Below are 21,145 nucleotides of genomic sequence, written 5' to 3'. Positions count from 1 at the left end.
GTGTCCAGTTTGTTTGGCAGGCTTATGGCATTGCAAACATCGACCCAGACGTGATTCCTTTAGACATCCATCATAATTCGGTTATCTGGAGTGCCACGGTGCCACTTATATCTTTTGAATGCATCGAGTGGCATGCATCTGATAGAGTCAGGAGGCAATTTGGATTGAGTCAGGATGTTCCTAATCAAGAGCGAGATCTAGGTGCATCACACGGCGAAGTTTTAACTGGACCTAAGAATCAAGATTGGGCCAATACCCACTCTTATTGGGTGATGCAGTGGACCAATCGGTATAGTCACACTCTCTCTGATGACTCAGTGCATTTACATTATCCATTGGAAATTTATATGCATTGGTACCGACAAGCATTTGGTGACCACTTGCAATTGTCGAACCTTGTATTCAAAGAGAATCCAGAAAGTTCTCCACCACCACCGGCACCGGTACTTCCACCACCACCGCCACAACAGGGGGTGGGTATTTTGTACCATATGTTCCTGAGACGCATCCGTCTGATTATTTTTTAGCGTCAGTCCCGGTACATCAACAGTATTGGGGTGGTCGGCAGTTTGAGTATGGAGAGCAAACTTCATTCAGTCAGCTGCTTGGTTTTATGGCATCAGGGTCGCAACACTCACGTTAAGGTAATTATGTTGACATTTCCACCGACCATCAAGCACATTCAGGAGGGATTACTCCAGGTAGGAGGTCATTGGATTCGAGACCTCGGGTTCGCACTTTCTCTGCTAATTCTGGTGCCAGAATGTCTGTTGACTCGAGCAGAAGTGCTGAAGGGGCGGGAGGGATTATACAGAGTGGAAACCCTAGACATATTCCGATGAGTCTGATTCATGAGAGTAATAGGGCAGTTGATGATGAGATTGATAACTACCTAGTAGACCAAGCCCCATTACTTCTCTCAATAGCTGACCTAATAAAATCGTGTCGGTCAGAAATAAGTCCCACACCATCACGTGTCACCACATGTTGACGCAAGTTACTAAGGAAAAAGTATCATGCATCAGAAGTCTCTCCCTCCACTATGGCGAATGCAATAGGCACGATGTTGTTATTACCATCTTGTGAGACTGCAACCAATAAACAACCCTTGTATTTTCTATACAAATGAGTCCCGTCCACCTGCACCACTGGCTTGCAGTGTCTGAAGGCCCTTATACAAGGGTAATAACTCCAGAAGACTCTATGCAGTACACGTATATCAGGAACCAAATCATCTCCCTGGTAAGCAGGCATTGTTTCAAAGTGAACCACTGCTGATGGCTCCTTGTGACACATGGCCTCAATCCATATGGGCAAAGTTTCATATGATGCTTCCCAACCTCCAAAAATTGATTCCACCGCCTGCTGCTTCGCTAACCAAGCCTTGCGATAACTGCTGGTGTAGCTAAATTTTGACTGGACTTCAGCAATTACTGATTTTACCTTTATAGACGGGTCAACCTCTACCAACGGCTTAATTGCTTCTACAACTGTCTTGGAATCCAAATTCGAATGGTCTTGAGAAATAGTAGACCTGGTACAAGTGTGACTTTCATTGTACCTCCTTATCTCCCAACAGTACTTCTTCTGCATTTTGGTAACCCTGATCAACCAGTCACAACTCTTTCCATATTCTGTACATTTGGCATAGAATGTCGTCGGTTCCGACTCATATACCCGATAGTCCACACCTCTCTGGATGGTATAATCTTTTATTGCCTTGATTACTGCCTCCCTTGAACTGAATTCCGTCCCCACTGTGAACTCACCATCCGCCACAACAGGAGGCACTGCATACATCAAAATTAATAAACACACTTTACCATGTAAGATCATTGCAGTCTTATTTTTTCGCTATTCCATCTACGTAAAGAACAACTAAATATAATTCATAACAAAGAACTATTAATTAATAAAAAATCAAACGCTATGGTCACAAATGCCTAGTCACATATCACATACATTACTCATCCGACTTATTGATCTGCTACTTCAGAATTTCACATAGCTACCTAGGTTTACGCACCTGTGTTCATATACTGCGGAAACTCCGGTGCGTGCATAGCCTCCAAATCCAACGACCGCATGAAAGAAGGCTCCTGAAACGGATGTGGGTTTGCTAGTGCATTTGCAACTTCCGCCACATCTGTGTTCATGGCGCCGCCAGCTTCATCTTCGTCTTCACCTGGACCGACGATCTCATGTTACTTTCAAATTCATCTTCGCTTTCACTATTATAATCTTCCAATTCAATGTTACGGTCCGTTTTAGATTGCTCAAACTCAATATATAACTCGATGCACGACATTTGGTGGCGATTTTCCATGTATATTGAAAACATTTCATGCATACTCGCTTCGTCCGTCACGTACTTGGTATGAAATTGAACAAACCCACCAAACACAAATAAAGGATACCTGTACAAAATACATGATACTCTCCTACATCTTTGAGAATCTATCTTCTCACAAATCACACCTTTCAATTCCTCAAATGACAATGTGAACGGAATAACAACATCTAATAGATTTTCACACACAAATTGAACTCCCTCATATGTTTGCAATAATATCTGTCCGTAATAATAAATCTTCAATACAACTTTATCATCCATAACACTGCACGTACTTAACTATTCTCAACCTCATAGAAATTTATTTTACAAACATGAAGGAGAAGAGAAGAGAAGAAGATGAACATTAGCTGAAACCGGCGATAAAAAAATGGGGGTTCTGTGAGCTCTTTCCAGTTTTTGTATGCATTAACGGGCAAATCGGACGGACCGACCGCGTAAACTCCCAAATCAATGGGTCCGATTAGTTCACCCCAGATTAAAATAAATTTTTTTGTCGCCAGTAATCGGTCCCACCGATTACTGCACTCTTCGAGTAAAATATTTCTCCACCCAGAAATCGGTGCCTCACACAAATCGGTGCCACCGATTTCATGCTGCTCAAGGTTTCCCTCACACAAATCAGTGGGTCCGATTTGTGTTCCTTTCTCTCTGTTTGAAATTGGTGGGTCCGATTTCTTCTCCTCAAGATTCTAAAAAGCAACACTGTCATAACAATATAAATCACCCATAATGATCATATTCCAACTCACACCCCCAAATCATATAAAAGAAATCAGCCGCAGATAGTATGTATACAATTTTCTGTAGAAAAAAAGAAAATCTCTAAAATATAGTTTACCCCCACATTGTTTACTGCCATAGTTCCGTTGAAGTTTAGTAAAGACTAAAAAGCAAAAAAAAAAAAAAGTGAATTATTTTTCCATTTTCTACTACAGTACTACTAACAAATTTTTGCATGCTTTTTTTAGAATTTAATATAAAAATGTAAATAATGAACCTTTTAGTAAAAAAAAAAAAAAGGCCTATTTGTTTTTGCACCATACAAAATATTCCATATTAATAAAGAAAATAGTCCCTGAAGGAACAGGAATGGTGAAGCTGAGGCACCACCATAAGAGAATCGCAGATGCGTGTGGCAATCACTATACCGACTTATCACCAACACTGCTATCACTGCCACCGCATCTACACTTCATTCGTCTCCGCCGCCGCCGCCACGAGCAGGAGGAGGAGGAATACAACCATGGCCAGCACCAGCAAATCAGGGGAATTCACCACAATCCAAGAAAAGGTCACCTTCGATAAAGAGATTAAGAAGAGCAAGTTCATCGCCATCGCTGGCCCCATCTCCGATGAGAAATCTGCCATGTCTTTCCTCTCTCAGGTTCTTTTCTTCCTCCATTCTGCACTTCCCTTTGTTCTCTTAAAATTTCTTCATGCGAATTTTGTTTTACTTCATTCATTGATTGTTAGGTTCGGGATCCGCGTGCTACCCATAATTGCTGGGCTTATAAGGTACAATAAAGGTCGATATTTTATTTTTTCACTTGTATGAAACACTGAGTGGAAATTGGAAAGCTTGTTATTGGCCACTGTTTTGTTTAACCACAATTTTGGTTATTTTTATTGCTTTCTGTATGAGAATTTCACCCAAAGGATAATCAAATTATTCAGGTGATTGTAGCTTGTGAACGCGTGTTACTATCTTTTGTTCATCAGTTTTGCCATCTTATGTAACAGGTTGGGGAACAGTATCGGTCCAATGATGATGGCGAACCTTCAGGTACAGCTGGGAAACCAATACAATCTGCAATTGATTCTTCAGGAATAGATAGAGTGATGGTGGTTGTGATCAGGTTAATACTTTCACAACTTCTACTATCTTTGTTTCCTTGACAATCTAACAAAGGACACAGTATATAACTATATATATGCTTTAAGCATTGAGCTGTTTTGATTTGGGTGTTGAATATGGAAATTGGAATAAAATTTGTTTCATGATCTTATCGTCTCAGATACTTTGGAGGTATCAAATTAGGCACAGGTGGATTGGTTAGGGCTTATGGAGGAGTTGCATCAGAATGCTTGCGAAATGCTCCAAGATGCCTTGTGAAAACAAAGGTGCTTCTTTCTTAGACTCTAATCCATCCAGTTTTAAGAACATATTATGCATCTGGAGGGTCAATTTTTAACTCTTATGAAAAATGTAGGTCCCGATGGGAGTAGAGGTCCCTTTTGACCTTCTGGGAGTTCTATACCATCAGGTTAGTTCATGATGATCTATTTACTGATATTGTACAATATTTCTCATCAAATTTTATATGGAGAATGCTTATTGTTTTGTCATAAGTCATAAGTCATAACTAGCCCTGTGAATGATGGAATTTTATGTAAGCTTTGAGGAGCATATTTGGTTTCTTTTTCTACTTATACTTCCCTTGCTATGTGGTCCCTTGTCTCTAGCATTGTTGCCACTTTCCATAATGTCTAAAAAGCATAATTGGCTTATGTTTCTGTATGCTGGAGATGCTGGTGAAATTAAGCTAGTTCGGGTTTCTTTTTGGTTATTTTTTTAAAATTACAATTATGTCTACATGCAGCTTTTATTTTATGAACTATACATGTGTTTCAAATCAGCATCTTATACTCACGCCTCGTGTCATTTTCAGCTGCAATCTTTTCAAGTTGAAGGTATCAAGCAGGATTATGATACTGGTAAGGATGGCACAACTATGGTTACTTTTAAAGTTGATTTTGACCAAGCTGAAAAATTGGAGGAAGCAGTGAAAGCCAATTGTAGCCGAGAGTTGAAGTTTTTTAAGCGATGAGACTTGAAAATGAGCATTGCAATTGTAACTTTCTTTTACATTGTAGATACATCTTCGCTACATGATGTGATCATGTAACAGTTATGGCCAGTAAAATTCTTTTGTTACCTCTACCCACATTCGTGCTGATGATAGGACTAATCTGCTGACACGCCCTAGGTGTGCTTGTGTAACAATCATTTAGAAATGTATTTGTGATTTAGCAATTATGTTACATAATTTGTAAATTCAGTAGAGCGTTTTACAAGTCTACATAGAGAATACATTTTCCTTGCAGTGCTATGACACTTAGCTGGCATAATTGATGGCAGCACCTAGAGTTCTAGTAATTGATAAACTGATATTTATGTCTGATAGCACAAGAATGAATTTGGATTCTCTCATGGTGAATTGAACATGTCATATTGATATATCTATCATTGGTTACTCATCTCCTTTTACTTTTTTACTTTCGAAGTAATTACATTTAGCAACTAATTACAAGGGGTGTCAAATAAAGTGTTAGCTGTTGAACAGACTAAGGAAGAAAGATCTAAAGGAAAAAAGTGTTGGCTCCACATAATCCACCACAAACAAAAAGACCTAAACCATTTCATTCATAATAATATGCACAAAAATTACATTTTGTTGCGGCATTGCAGAAAAATACTGTAGACTATAAGCAATGCACGCTCCTCTCCCTAACAGATAGATCAAGCTCACAGTAAAAAAATAAATAAGTCAACTACTACATTCTACACTGCTTACACCATGCTACAACGTTCCCAACAAAAGGAAACAGCAAAGTATTAACCTTCATCTCAATATCCACATCATTGCAACGAAAACATGAAAGTGCATTCTTCTTAAACATATGCAAAACTACAACACCTCTTCTTCTGCATCCAAACCAGAGTTATTTATGGGATCAAAAGACTTCATTTTTACCCTCATTGCCGTAGTTTTTATTCTCATTCTTCTCTTCCCATTTCCCTGAAATCCTTTCATTCCATTCCTCTCAAGAACCCCACTTTCACACCAATCCCTAATTCCATCATCAGTGTCAAAACGGCGCCGTTCGTCCCCCATTGGGTACCTCAACGGCAAGCTCACATTGTAACAGTAGTACTGCTCTTTCCCGTTCACCATCCTCTCCGGCGAAGGCGGCTTCACAGCCACACCGTGAAACGCCCGCCGGCAAGTCTCACACCGGAAGGCGCAACCCTCATACTTCCTCTCGTACTCATGCAGATACCAGCAGTAAGGGCACATGGTCCAGAACGTAGTCGCCACGCTCTCCCTTGGCGCGTCGCCAGCACGATCCTGCGACGGACCTTTATCGTCGGCGCCGTTGCGGTGTATGTTGGAGAGGACGAGCCAGGCTTCGCGCACGCGCATGAGCGCGTCGTCAGCGAAGGGGAGCTTGTTGGCGTTCTGGTCAAGGAGGCGGACGAGTGACTTGAACTGCCGACGCGCGAGGTCACGGTTGGAGGCGTCGGCGGGGCGGAGCTGGAGAATGGCGGGCCAGTCAGGGTGGCAGCTCCCGGGGCGGGGCTGGGCGGCGCTGAGGACGTCGGCGACAGCGAGGATCTGGTTGACCCGGAGGGAGATGTCCGGGTCAGACTTATTGATCCGGTGGGCGAACTCGCGGGCGCCGGTGAAGTCGCGGCGTGAGAGGCGCTCCGTGCAAGAGCGGATAAGGGTTTCGGATTCGAACCCGGATCCAGACCCGCCTGAGGTTGATTGCATTTTGAAAGTGTTGTTTGTGTTTGTGGCTTAATGAGTGCGACATAGACAGCGCTTTTTTATTTATAGCCAACAATAGACAACGAAGCAGCATTTCTTCATGACTTCATTTCTCTTCTCCGAGGAAGTAAAGCTTAAAGTAATGAAGGTGTTTTTGGTTTTTATTTTTAGTTTTAGTATTTTTATTTTTAAAATTTTATAAAAAAATGAAAATAAGAGATAAAAACTGAGAATAGGATTTAAAGATAAAAATAATATTTTATTATTTTTATTGTTTCTATTTTTTCTTTCACAAAATTTAAAACACAACATATAATAAAAATAAACACACACCAAATATACTCTAAAGAGTTTCACTCACTTTCTGTTTTTTAACACTCAGGATTCTGTTATTTCGGTAAAATAGTAGAAAAAATATTGTTGACTTTTTTTTCTCATGAATAACACTCGTGTCCATCTCGATTCTAAATAATTAGTGAGCATTCCCAAATTTATATAGCCACATGAGCCCCCAATTGCTAAGGGTTAAGGAGTTTTAATTGTCAAATGTTCATTTTCATTTGCTTTATGTCTTATAAATTTTAGTTAAATTTTTCAGTAATTTAAAAATTAAAAACTAAATATTATCCTTTGCATAAAACTAACTATTAAGTTTGGCCCCTCTTATCAATTCAGTCTAGCTCCACCCGTTTTTATTGATGTATTTTTTTAGGAAGTGATTTTGTCAACCAATGATTATACTATATTAAACAATTTATGTTCCTGGTTTTGACATAACATTTTCTCAATATATGTCCAAAAAGATTAACAGGTGAACAGTACATTTAATATTTTAATCTTTGTCATTACCATTCACTTCTTATTTTGCTCTGATATAAAATGTTAATTCAGTCTACTTTTTCTTGGGTCGGATACTCAAAATCTCGGAAGTAAAAAAAATAGAAAGATAATTACCACTAATAAATTGCAAGAGGTTCGAGTATATGGTACATACATTACATTTGGCCTCCCAAAGAATAAAGCAAACGCAAGACAACGAATATGCAATGCAAACTTAATTGGAGGCACGTATACAACTTGGAAGATGAAAACACCTTAGCCCTTTGAAGGTTATGTTCTCACCGCCCCTTTTCAAGTTCATTGACCAGATCCTTAAGTGATGGAACCTTTGAAGCCAAGGTCTTATATAATCTAGAATACCGGGCTCGCGTACCGTCTGCTGTTCTTGCTAGGGCAAGCAAGCTTAGAGACTCGGGTAGTTCTGCAAATATCTGTTTCATTTCATCCAAACTCATATTTTCCAGTATGGATGGTCTAGGGGCAACCCTCACTATCTCACCACCTTTAGGTTCCTGAACTCGTGCATCAGCTTTAATGACTAGTTCTGAACTAGAGTTTGCTCCACATTTGATTATAAATGGTGAGGAAGTGCCTGTATTGAATTGTAGCACATTCCACTGTGCTACATCAATTTCGGATCCAGAGCCAGGATCCATTGATAACCTACGAGCCTGTTGTAGATCTTGAACGGAGTCATCTTCTTCTGGAATTGACTGTATTCATATGACATCAAGCCAAATTAATTTTCATGAGTTCATGCACTCAGGTTGGATAATTACGATAAAATTGGTTAAAAACACTCGGGATATTTTACATACCTCAACCATTCGACGAGCTTCTGCTATGTTCCTCTGAGCACATGGATGGTCAATCTCAAGGAGTGAAGGCATCTGTTCTGTTAGTTCGTCAAGAGAAGCCAGGAATGTTCTTTTCTTACTTTTGCTCAAGATATTCACAGAAGAAAGTTTCGTTATATCCTGTTCAAATATGGTAGCTTGAATTATTAATAGTTTCCAATCAGTATACTGAATTTCAAAAAATAACTTTGAACAAGAAGATATCAACCTTGACTCGCTTTATTATGCCATCAAGAGAAATGAGAGATGCTAATCGTGCATCCTCGGCTGCAGTAGAAGGATTTTGAATAGATGAACCGCCCTTTTCCAATGTCAATAAAGCCACATCACTTCTCATTTGCTGCAGAATCTGGTGACAAAAAGAATGATGAAATCAATGCCAGCTTCTCATAAGAGAAGAAATTCATTTTACAATAAAGCATCATGATCAATTTCTAATTGCGTGTATAAACTTATCCACCACTAACAATGTAATAATATCCACTTGGACTAAATCAACAACCAATGGACATAAAGCCAAGAGTACAAACTAAATAGAACATCAACCAATAACCTAGAAAAAAAAAACTACAGAAAATGAAAATGAAAACCAAACACAAGAAATCTCTTTAAGAGTTAAGACCTAGAAGCATAAATTGATCTAACTCGACCACAGGCAAGCAATAATACAACAGTTGAACAAGAGAAAGCACCACCTTTCTTCTTTTGTGATCAACAGACTCTAGAGCCGAACGCAGCTTCGCTACTTGTGCCGCATCTTCAGCCTCTTCCATTGCCAAGGTACCAGCAATATCCTGATAGCAAAATATCAATGAACACAGAAGCAACACAATAAGTGCAATATCAGAAGATGAACATAGTAAATCATTTTCTTTTTGTGGTTAATTTGTGTGTTTGTTTGTGGTTTTTTTTTTTTGGGGGGGGGAGGGGGGTTACCCAAGTCATTTGAGTGCATGTAAATATGTAATAACTTGGATAAAGTAATGCTGCAAAATTCTAAGTAATCAAGAATATTTCAGGTATGCATTTTTCATTAGTTACTTTACATACATCCAACATGAGGCATACCTTCAAGTGTTGTAGTTGAGAAGAATAGACACGTTTTGAATATTCAAATAATAGCTGGCCAAGGGCATCAGTCTGGGGAGGCATAGCAGCACCAAGTCCAGCCGTCCAACCATCCATTATTGCAGTTGAAAGAAGTTCCAACTGACCAGTTGATCCCCCCGAAGCATCATTTGCAGTAACAGATAGGAAGTCAAAGTTCTCTGCAAGCCAGGATCTAATTTGACGCTGCAGCTCACCTGCAGGGGTATGTACAAAAAGCGCAGCAAGAGCCTTATTTCCAATAGCAAAACCTTTGGCGTCCTCGGTAATTTCCCTAAGCTTTCCACCAGTTACCTGCTGTCTCCATATGTCCTGTGCAGTTTATTTCAAATTGAGACTGAATAAACTCAAAAGAATAATTTGGGTGTAATTAAGTTCAATAATGATATAATTCTGTTCAGTATGTGCGAGAAAAGAAATGGAAGACAAGCTACCCAGAAACTTAAGAAAAAATGATACGTCTTCATGGAAACTGATAAAGGCCAACTTTCTCAACCTTTGTTCATCAGCCAATTATTATAATGAAAAGAAAAAAGAACACCAAGAAATGGCAAATGCTTCTATAATGTTCAAAGTGTGAAAGGAAGTCATGGAAACAATTAAAACTCCCTTTCAAAAAAACGTTTTCCGCTCCTCCGCAGCCAATCACTTCTGCTTGTTTGTGCAAATAGAATAATAGAAAGCAAGATTGCATAATAATAGGTAACTGGGGCTACCTCATCAATCCCACGTATCTTCAACACAACAGATGAAAATTTGGACTTCCTATCTGGCTTTAGATTCACTTTAAATCCTTGGATCTGCTCATCAACATATTGCACAGGAGACCTTCCAGGACTACTCGCCCGGCTAGAACTTCTGCTACGTCCAGTATTAGGCTTCTCAAGAAAGCACTCAACTGGCAAGACCTTCCAATTGAATGTGCAACACTTATCAAATTAACAAAAGTTGCTACCCCACTAGATTAAAATAATAAAATAATAATAATAATAATAATAATGGTAAATTATACTTTTTGTCCTTAACTTTAGCAATTTTTTTAAAAAATACTCCTAACGTTTAGTTGCATTCAATTTTATACCTAACTTTTTTATTTGTGTCAAAATATCCCTGGTCATTAATTCCATGTAAAATATTAGGAATAAAATTAAAAACTTCCAGGGATAGTTTTGATACAAATCGAAAACGTCAGGGACAAAATTGAATGAATAAAAAACATTAGGAACAAAATTGAATGAAATTAAATGTTAAGAGTATTTTTGAAAAAAACCACAAACGTTAAAGACAAAAAATATACTTTATCCTAATAAAAAAAGAGAACCAGTGAAGATTTGCTTTAGGGTTTGATCTCAACTTCTTGTTACCTTAATTGATTGTAACTCTGGAGATCTGGCAAGCAAAGATCTTATATACAGGATTCTAACACGGGAAACAAGCATAGTGTCCATTACTCGCTTCGGTTCCATTTTCCTGATAAAAGAGAAAACAGCATCCCTAATTTCAGCAAGTATCTCATGCTCTCGAGAGGCACCAGCTTTGATGACAGCAGCAAGCACCTGCAATAATTTTGGAAAGAACATACCTGCAGATGTTAAAGTTCAGTCTTTTTCAGCAAATAAGTTATGCATAAATCATCCATGCTTACCAGCATCAAAAGCTTGTTTGCACCATCAGAAATGGCAGCATGCCCATCATATTGATCTGGATCAAAGTCATTCAGGGCGGTAGTAAGATATTCACCAGCAGGGGTAGTCTTAACTACTTCGGAGCCAGATTTAACCAAAGCAACTGTGCCATCATTCTTATCAGTGGCCAAAGATGGAGGAGGGACATCCACAGAACGAGATCTTGTATTGTTGCTGGTTCCATTCCTATTTCAATCAAATGAGAACAATCAAGCCAATATTCACATGCCAAACAAACAAACCACAACAGAAAAACTTAGAAGATATAAAGTAGACTGTACCTCCCGATATCTTGAGGCTGAACATTAACCAATCCTCGAGATAATGGACTTGACAGCTGAAAATAAAGTACCAATTTCAGAGAGACAAAAATACCATATGGATAGCACAGAAGCATGATCATTGATTAACAATGCAAATATGGTCGGGTTATTGTGTGGTTGTGTTATCTATAATACCTCGTACGTATCTACATACTACCATATGTTGCTGATTTTGTGATTAATCAAACTAAAGCAAACCCTGATGGAACACAAGAACCTCTCTAGCTGGAAGAAAGAATCCAGATTAAATATCAAAAGTTCTTCACCATCAAAAACATTTATTTGTGCACACAGACATGTTCAGCTATTATGTTGCAACTCGATAATTTCAAGCACAATAATCAAAAGAATACAACAGGATTTTGTGCAAATGAACTGTGGAAGTTATTCTAATTATAAGTGTTGAGAAATACAATTATTCACGTGTTTCTATCCAACCATTTGAACTTCTTAGTTGAATGATTCTGATTCAAACGCATATGTTATATCAACGGTGGAGAGTTGGCAAAGACTTCGAAAGTCTATCTAGACCTTTTCCCTAGGCAATGAGACTCATACATCTGCTTAGGATTGAATGAGGACTTAAAAGCATGAACTTTGATTAACAAGACATGTATGGCACAATAACAATAATAGGATAAAATCTAATACTCTATTATGAACAATCTTTCTTAAAAGCTTATGCTGTTACATAAAGACATATGAGTTATTTTATATTTAACAAAGCTTCTGAGAGAGATGATTAGATTATTCAAGACATGATATTAAAGTTTCTATGACTAAGCAGTCATTCAATCCTTATTTTCCTCTATTCTTTTAAAGAAGCTCTTGCAAGAGCCAAAAGGGATGAGTTATAACATAAAACCATTCATGTGTTTTTTACTCGATAGTTTAAACTTTTGGAAAGATAGCTCAAGACAAAAAGTTTGAAAAGAAAGTCCCTTTTACTAAATAACATTTCATTGTGATGGTATGCAGTCAATAAATGGAACCTTCCTACCTGAGGTGATTGAGCAGCAGATGTTTTCTGAGTTAATCTATCAAACAATTTCTCATTTTCCTCATGCAACCTCTGCAAAACATCAAACATCAAACCTCGTGCTAAACTTCTGGCACAATTGTATAAGAGACTAGAGAAAATGATAGCAAAGATCAAAGAAGTCAAGTAATAACCAAAAATTAATAGGAAAAACAGACACAATTTATCTGGTATAGCACACCTCAATAAGAGCATCACGTTTCTTGAGTTCCTCTTCTAGTTTTTTAGTTACTGCAGAAGAATCCACAGCATCTGCAGTTGGCCTGGTATCGGATAGAGCTTCAGATTCTGGTTCTGAGGCAGAAGTTGACCTAGTTTTGCTCAGTTTAACAGCCTCATTGAGTTGAGTTTCAAGGGTTTTAATTTTATCCTATGTCATGGAAGAAAACAGAACCCATAAATTATCTCACAAGCATTTAAAAAAGAAATTAGAAAAAAAGAAAAAAAGAAAAAGAGAAAAAGAAGATGGTAACATACATTTGGGACTAATGATTAACTCAACTTGAACTTATTTGTGTGAAAATTCAGATAATCCAGAAAATGACATAATTGAATGTGAACAAAGTAACATAAGGACGTTAAATATGCACAGTGACTGATTCGTGGCAAAAAGTGGTGCTCCTACTGTCCTACAGTTTCGTGCTACAAAAGACAGCCAGTACCCACATAATTGAGATTTTGACTAAACATAGCACTTGTCAGCATGCCATAGAAGCAACCATAAAGAAGAAAACCAAAACTCCAGCAGAGTAGAGAGTGAATGAGAATAAAGGCAAATAAAATAAAAAAGTAACAAAAGCATGTCAGATTCCGAAAACATATCAAATAAACTATTGTATTCTATCATAATCAAGTCTCAAAAAGGCCATTACAGTCTGTGTACGTTTTACTATTGAGGGAAAATAAATAATCAATAAAACATAATTCTCTACCATTTAAAGTCTAACAACTTCGTAAATGAAACGTAGAAAAGACACACAATATTCAAGCACTGGCCTAATCGACAAAATAAGAGTGAAAATAACAAAATAGAGGGGCAAAAAACCTACAAGCAGAAAATCATTTTCTTAGCTTTCATAGCTTTGCAAATAGAAATAATCTCTCAGATTATCTCCCCCCGTCTCAACAGAAAATAAAGAACCCATAAGGAGGCGAAATTCAATGAAGAAACCACAAGAATAAAAAATTCAATTACAAAAGATAAATATGAAAGGCAAAGCACCAACCAAAAAACATGGATTTGCATTCATTCTACGTAAATGGATCCCATCCCTTTTTGGCATTATTTAGACCATTTTAACTTTCTATTAGGAAATTGTCAATAAAATACTAAGAAACAGGACTTATACTCAAGAAATTCCTAATGAATATTTTGTGCATATTAGAATTATATATGACAAACCTGCAAAGTTTGGATTGTTGAATCTTGCTGTTGTATCTGCAACTTCTGATCTTGCTCCAACTCTAACAGTTGAGCAACTTGACTTCGAAGCTGAGTATTTTGTTCTTTCTCTATCTTATGTTTATCCGACAGCAAAATATGCTCTGACTGCAAACCCAAAAAATAAAGGATGTATTCTTTGACAAGCCTAAGGCCTTCATATTCAAAGCATAAAATCCATTCTTGAAAAAATGTATGAATGTTTGTAAAATATAGAGCACATATTGCAACATGATATCTATGCCGTTCAATGAAAGAAAGTACATGTCATTAATCTTTTTGAACATTTGAAAAAATAGTTTAAGAGAAAAAAAAAGGAAGAAAAAGCTGGCATTATGTTGGTATAAGAAAAATGAAAACAGTAAAACTATGGTATTCTTATCATTTAAAGGAACAGAAACATTTGGCAAAAACACTCACCAGACCTCGGTAAAAACCCAACTCAGAAGTGATATCAGAAAATTCAAAATGATGGAATTGATAGAATCTTTGTTATTATGTACCCGAGAAACTCATTTAATGTTGCACATGTTTACTAACATCTTGCAGCAGGAAAATTATATAATTAGTCAATAGATGTAGATGTAATATGGAGAAAACAAAATTGTCACCAAATAACCTGTCAGTACACAGAACTGGAAAACAAACACTAACAGATTAAATTGCCAAACCTTCAAATCTGTCTGCAAAGCAGAAGAAACTTTCCACGCCTTCTGTACTTCATTGAAGAGTAAAACACACTGATCATTTGCGTCTTTAAGTGCTTGCTTGAGCCGCAGACCCTCTTGCTTCAGGTCATGGATTTCTTTTTCATTATCATACAACTCCTTACGGGCGTCATTTGCCTATAAAAAACCATGATGCAGACTATTAGTTAAGTTCTACATGCACTCTCCATCATCTACTCTTCCAACTGAGCAACTAGATTTCCTATACATGTTCATCATAAAGTGAAAAAAATGTAATGCAATACCACAATGACTCGGTCCACATAAAGTTTAATCTGAATTAATATATCATAGTTATTGTGATAATTATAAGATGTCTCTGATAAATAGTCACTATTGGTTAAAGAATATCAAAATAGAATTTATTATCATTTTCCAAGGAGTGGAAACTTACAATGTCTCTCCACTTCTTTATTGTATCTCGGTTCCCAAGACTTAATACAGCATTTCGAGCTCTGGTAGAGAAATTGAGCGATGATAATGTCTCAGATAAGTTTGAAAAATTTGGACACACATTAACAATCATCAAGGTTTTTGAACTCCCCCCTACAAACATAAAAAAAAAAATTGTCAAAAGATATCATGTGCCTGAAACTGATCATAAAGAAATGATTCCAAGTTACAATGATGAAAAAATCCAATATTAATGCCAAATTACAGCAACATGTAAAATATTCAAGTATTTGGCAAGATAGATCATAAGAATGATAAAACCATATCCTGCTGGTAAAATATTATTCACACCTCAGCAGACAATTCCGTATCACTATTACATGATATCTCTATGAAGTGTAACAACCTAAGATCAAATATATTGCAGCACAAGATCATAAATAAAATGGGGGAAGGAAAAATCAATACCAAGTGAATCAGCAAGGAGGTTTGTTAACACAGAATTTTCGTAAGGAATGACATCCTTCTTTGATGTTAAAGAAGATAAAACATCACCCAATCTGAAAAAGAAGTTTAATGCCACAAGAAGTTAGACACTGAAATATCTTGCCACACAACATTCTTTTTGCTAAATTTGCCCAAAAACATAAATAGCGAAGGAAACACATATTTGATGTAAAAGGGGGCAGGCATCAAGCAAAATTGTAAAGAAAGGTAACTTTGCCAATAAGTACTGTATTGAAATTACATACGCTGAAAGTGATTTCATAACATGCAGCAAATCTGTGACACGCTCACCACTATCATCTTCTGTTATTGAACCTTCACTTCCAGCCAAGTCAACCAAAGAGAGTTTGCTATATGAATTTTCACCAGTGATCATATTGTTGTAAAATATGTGTATTGTGACAATCCTAATTCGGCAAATTACAAAATCCATAGAGATGAATTAGCGTATAGCAAGCTTAGAAGACCTGATCCTATCCTATTACAATGTATGCATGCAATAGGGTAGATGTCTGTAATGTGATATATTTGAAAGAAATATAATCTTTCAAGGTTCAGTCCTTAAAACCTTTAGCATAGTATATCGAAGCATAAACAATGAAACATAATGCTAAGGATTTAGGGTGAAGCTATGCTAGCAATGAAGTTTATAACGCAAGTTAAAACAGCACAAATATAGTCAGACTACAATATAATCATGCAAAGCATGAGCATGGAATTTAGACCATACAAATGAGATACATTAATCTTTGATAAATCATTTCCTCGACTCTGAAATGCGGCTTTCAAAGACCTAGAGAACTCCAGAGGGTTGTCAACTTTTTCCTGCACCAGTTCTACAAAACATTCAGGTGATCCAAAGCAGAGTTTAGGCATACTTTTTCCTGACTCCAAAAGCAGGTCTGTTGTCTGAAAGCACATAAAGAAGACTATAAGAAAACCATAATAATCCTAATTAAACAAAAAACAAGGATGCGGATCCCAGTAACAACAGAAATGTGTGCCTGTCTAAGTCAACAGAAAGAGACCTGTTCATTGTAGAGCTCACAAACTGTAACGCCAAATTTATATTGAGAAGTAGAGGTTGTATCTGAATTGGCTAAATCAAACAACTCCTCAAAACATCGCGCATATAAACCTCGATCATAGCTTGATCCTTCCTAAGAACAATCAATGAAGATCAAATAAGCAACTGGGCAGGCCAAACATTTTGATTTGAAGTAAACAGACATGTAGTAATATAAATAATTTCAGCCATTGAATCTCCATTTGTAACAATGGTGAGCCTCACTCCACTCCAAAAACTAGTTTAAGGGGGAAAGATTATCAAAGCTATTACAAAAGCTATCGTGACCATATGCCTAGCTGGTGTGGGACAGTGGGACACATCCTTAACATCTAGAACTACACATGGACTGAGAAGTCTATCAGATTGCACATCAGCAAGTGGCCCAATCTAAAGCATAAAATAGGCTTTTATACCATCTTTGAATTGAAAGCCTAACTCTACAACCAAAAGCTTACCTAATAGGAAAATTTATCCAAGTTTATTATAAAGGTTATCTTTTGCCATGTCTAGCCAATGTGAGACTTGACACATTCCAATATTTAGTCAACTCTGAATTTGGAAAAACTTGTCCAAATCCATTCTTTTTTTATTTTTTTTAGTTTTAAGGGGAGGTGATCTGCACCTGCACACACAAAGAAAGAAAGAAAGAAAGAAAGAAAGAAAGAAAGAAAGAAAGAGCAACCATAGTATGTGTCTTTCCAGAATGGGTTTGTCCATATGCAAATATGGAAACATTATATCCATCCAAAGCTGACTGCACCAGTGGTTGAACATCATTGAATAATTCAGCTGCAAATAGAGTATAAAAGGTAAGATAAATAAGATGCATATCAGACATTACCAGGGTTTGAACTCCAAAAGGGGGAAAAGGAACCATTTTACCTTGTCCAACATGAGGTCCATAGACCCGGTCAAATTCAAAATCTTTCTTTGTATTGGACAAGGATTCATCACCAGTATTTACACGAATTGTGTAGTCATCTGGAAATTCAACAACTGAGGGACCTTCATCTTCAAATGACGGCCTTGTCCGGCAAAATACTCGAATATTTCCTGCAAAACATTAACAGCCACATCAATGTTTTCAGCTCAGTAAAGTTTACATTTGAATTATGCTTAAATAACAAGAGGTTGTGCATCCAACTAATCTTGAATTCCAGTTATCGTATATGCAAATTTGAAATAAACAATGTATTTGGGACACAACGTGACAACAAAGTGCATATTAGGAAACAACCCACGACCAAATGAAAACTTACAGATAGCAATTACCTTTAGATGTCAATAAATCATTGAACAATCTCCTTTTCTCATTGATTATTGGAGATATTCTTGCTTCAGTTTCAAGCGCAACTTGATCTGGAATTCACAAGCGGACAATGAAATTAAAAAATTGACGATAGAAAACCATAAAGACAAATTACGTCTCAAAAATGGTACAATCAGTATATCAAAATTTTAACATGGCAGCACTCCCCCACCCCCAAGAAAACAAAAAAATAAAATAAAATAAGTTACCAAATAAAATGTTGAAGTATGACAAATTTTGCACAACTCCAAGAAACTAAATGCATTTTTGAGATAAAAAGGTGCCATATTTCTCATTATGTTATGATCAAACCTGTGAGTGTGTAAAAACAAGATTCCCAATTCCCAACAAGAATTTAGAGCATAAGTCTCAATAGTCAAAGAAATTAAGTTATCCAATCAAGCAAAAAAGTTCATGTTGGTGTAAAATCCCAAAACTTTTTCTAGTCTAGCATAACCAGCCAACGGTCAAGTTTTTCTAGTCTAGTCAACACAAGTCAGTTTCTTACCTAGCTTTCGGGTTTTCTCAGCAAGAACACCAAGATATCGTGTAACTCGATCAAGTTTTGCATTTGAATATTCTTGAAGTTCACTCACTTCATGTCTGAGCTGCAAATGGTCTTCTTTAGCAAGCTGCACAAAGTATCTGATGATACTGTTAGCACATGACTTGAACAGAGTTGCAAAGGATACAACATAAAAGGATAATTCAACCAGCAGGACTGACCTGAAATAAGGAACCATTATTTAAATAGTATAAAATACATTCTAGATATTATTATCTCTTGCAACCATTTTTTTTTCTTTTGTATGAATGGTGGTACCAAGGTTCAAATTTAATGCAAAACACAAAAAGTCCAAAACACTTCATTGACACGATCTATCCTTAAGCAGAAAAGAGCTTCATAATTCATTTTATAAGATACAAGTATTTGACTACATAACAACCCAGTTGTTTAGCTTACATTTGTTACATATCATATAAAGGAAACAGATTAAATTGTAGAACATAGACCACTAGCACCGTGCCACAAAGTTTTCTAAATGGTGGCAAGCAATGATCCTTATTATATAACAATATTAAAATGCACTATTACATCTTCAAATTGTCCAAACCAGCACTTTGTTGGATCTAAACTTTCTTTCCCCGAAATTCTCCATGGCCATATTGTTCCTACATCAACACACCCTAGGACTAAATTCATAATTTGCAACATCCTTCCGGAAGTTAATTGAGGTTCACCCATTGACAACGGAGAATTTGTTCCCACACCTATGTTTACATAATCAAGAAAAGCCAAATCCTCTATCAAACACATAAATGAGTCATGAGCGCACTCCCCTCATGTTACCGAGAAGATATATTCACCTACCACTAACTACAAACTCCAATTGCAATTTCTGATGTCAAATTGCCATACTACTGTCAAATTCTACAAGAATCCTCAAATGCTGCACCCGTAAAGGAAGTTGTACATGAACTATAGCTTACTTTACACACTAAACCCATCCTCCTTAGTTTCTTCGATTCAAACTCACCTGTCGAAATGAAAGTATTCGTACAAAGGCACATGCAGCACCTTCACATCACATGATGCACCTCAAGCACAATCAAAGCAACTACTGAAACAAGCTAGAATCACAGCACAGACCTAAACTAAAACACTGTCGTTACAAGCACTCGCATCTCGGCAGAACACACCAGAAAAGCTAAAATATCAGCGACCGGAATGAATGAGCAGAACAAGAAGAAAAAACAGCTGGCTACAGTAAGAGATGAAAGTGAAAAAACGCATGACCTTGAGCCTTTCCTGCAGGCGCTGAACCTTGGATGCCGTGGACTGCTTTGACTGCGGAGGAAGAACAGACGAGGGCGAAACGGAGTAGCGTCTCACAAGTGGCGCAGTAGGTTTCCGATCGACTTGATCGACCGGCGGCGAGGACGACGGCGAGGACTTCCAAGGCTCGAATCCGGTGACATCCCAGCTCCAGCGGTTCTTGTGTTCCGCCATTGCTCCCTCCCTCTGCTTTTTGCCTTTTTCCCTCAGACTCAGATTTCGAAGCTTCAAATTTGAAACCAACAATAAAGTGGAACAAAATACAATACACTACTGTATACAATTTTAATTGAAAAAGAAAAAGAAAAAGAAATTTAAATAAGGAGAGCTTTTTATTAAATTTGTATTCTAATTTTAATTTTATGATGATAATTACATGGTGTTGGTTCGTAGTACTAATATATGGCTTTTTGGATTGTTGTTTGTTTTTTGTTGTGTGAGCGATAATAAATGGAGGGAGTGTGTTTGGTTTCGTTTGGGAGGGAGAACGGCGTCGTTTTGGGATGGAATTGTGGGTGTTGGGCTTTTATGGGTCACAAATATTCTGCGCTTCATGTTTGTTCACCCTTCGCTCTCAAGTATATTTATTACGCGCTGTTTCTTTGTTCCGTTTTTGAAGGATATAAGCCTAAGGCACAAAAAGTAAAGCATGTGAGGAGTGAAGTGTCAATATTGAACTGAACTGAATGCGCTGGATGAATTGATTTATGGCTGCGTGTTTTGGGGGTTGTTAAGGGCTCCCTTCTTGCCTTCGCCTTCGCCTTCACGTTAAATATTTTACTTGACAAATTGAAAATGAAAAAGGAATATCAATGAAACGGCCTCTCATATATGTTAGAAGTTTCTTGACATGGATATTTTGTCCTTTTTATGTACAACAATGTGTCTATTTTATGGTATAAAGTTGGACTAGAGTGCTGCTTAGCCATCGGAAAGAGATACTTAGCATATTTGTTTTATGTTTTAACTTTTAACAGCTTAGACTGATAGCATGCCATAAAACATAATTTCCATACTCCATACTGCCATTGTTGAACTCTTGGTATTATGAAAAGTATTGTCCAAGTTTTAATTTACTTTAACTTAAATTTACCATAAATA

At 37.1% G+C, this 21,145-nt stretch overlaps 4 protein-coding genes across 5 annotated transcripts; 1 reads left to right on the top strand and 3 right to left on the bottom strand.

The window, feature by feature from the left end:
* Positions 1-1,014: 1,014 nt before the first annotated feature.
* On the bottom strand, positions 1,015-3,215 carry LOC112782921 (uncharacterized). Its single transcript, XM_025825598.1, has 4 exons — positions 3,195-3,215; positions 2,877-3,045; positions 2,027-2,185; positions 1,015-1,790 (listed from the first exon to the last, which is right to left on the bottom strand). Exons 1-4 carry the CDS (start codon positions 3,213-3,215, stop codon positions 1,015-1,017), a joined length of 1,125 nt encoding a protein of 374 aa, XP_025681383.1.
* Positions 3,216-3,364: 149 nt separating this feature from the next.
* Positions 3,365-5,596, top strand: LOC112791736 (uncharacterized). Of its 2 annotated transcripts, XM_025834676.2 has the most exons (6): positions 3,365-3,740; positions 3,830-3,871; positions 4,097-4,212; positions 4,372-4,477; positions 4,567-4,620; positions 5,026-5,596. In XM_025834676.2, the coding sequence occupies exons 1-6, from the start codon at positions 3,483-3,485 to the stop codon at positions 5,182-5,184; spliced, it is 735 nt and encodes a 244-aa protein (XP_025690461.1). In that variant the 5' UTR covers positions 3,365-3,482; the 3' UTR covers positions 5,185-5,596. The 2 variants fall into 2 exon arrangements, with proteins under 2 accessions (XP_025690461.1, XP_025690462.1); XM_025834677.3 differs by lacking the exon at positions 3,830-3,871 and having other exon boundaries at positions 3,390-3,740.
* A 150-nt stretch (positions 5,597-5,746) lies between these two features.
* LOC112791735 (uncharacterized) lies at positions 5,747-7,064 on the bottom strand. Its single transcript, XM_025834675.3, has one exon. It carries the CDS (start codon positions 6,910-6,912, stop codon positions 6,046-6,048), a length of 867 nt encoding a protein of 288 aa, XP_025690460.1. The 5' UTR covers positions 6,913-7,064; the 3' UTR covers positions 5,747-6,045.
* Positions 7,065-7,839: 775 nt separating this feature from the next.
* Positions 7,840-20,841, bottom strand: LOC112791734 (kinesin-like protein KIN-14B). Its single transcript, XM_025834674.3, has 23 exons — positions 20,006-20,841; positions 18,716-18,839; positions 18,171-18,257; positions 17,781-17,951; positions 17,581-17,687; positions 16,858-16,989; positions 16,560-16,738; positions 16,075-16,236; positions 15,791-15,882; positions 15,324-15,475; positions 14,873-15,046; positions 14,163-14,309; positions 12,942-13,130; positions 12,722-12,793; positions 11,680-11,735; positions 11,359-11,584; positions 11,078-11,269; positions 10,430-10,621; positions 9,675-10,025; positions 9,302-9,400; positions 8,815-8,955; positions 8,568-8,726; positions 7,840-8,462 (listed from the first exon to the last, which is right to left on the bottom strand). The coding sequence occupies exons 1-23, from the start codon at positions 20,216-20,218 to the stop codon at positions 8,028-8,030; spliced, it is 3,852 nt and encodes a 1,283-aa protein (XP_025690459.1). The 5' UTR covers positions 20,219-20,841; the 3' UTR covers positions 7,840-8,027.
* Between the last annotated feature and the right edge of the window lie 304 nt (positions 20,842-21,145).

This window comes from Arachis hypogaea, chromosome 3, assembly GCF_003086295.3.
Source record: "Arachis hypogaea cultivar Tifrunner chromosome 3, arahy.Tifrunner.gnm2.J5K5, whole genome shotgun sequence".
NCBI classification, from domain to species: Eukaryota; Viridiplantae; Streptophyta; class Magnoliopsida; order Fabales; family Fabaceae; genus Arachis; species Arachis hypogaea.
The sequence above is the reverse complement of the archived record's forward strand: the minus strand, read 5'-3'. Positions and strand labels throughout refer to the sequence as shown.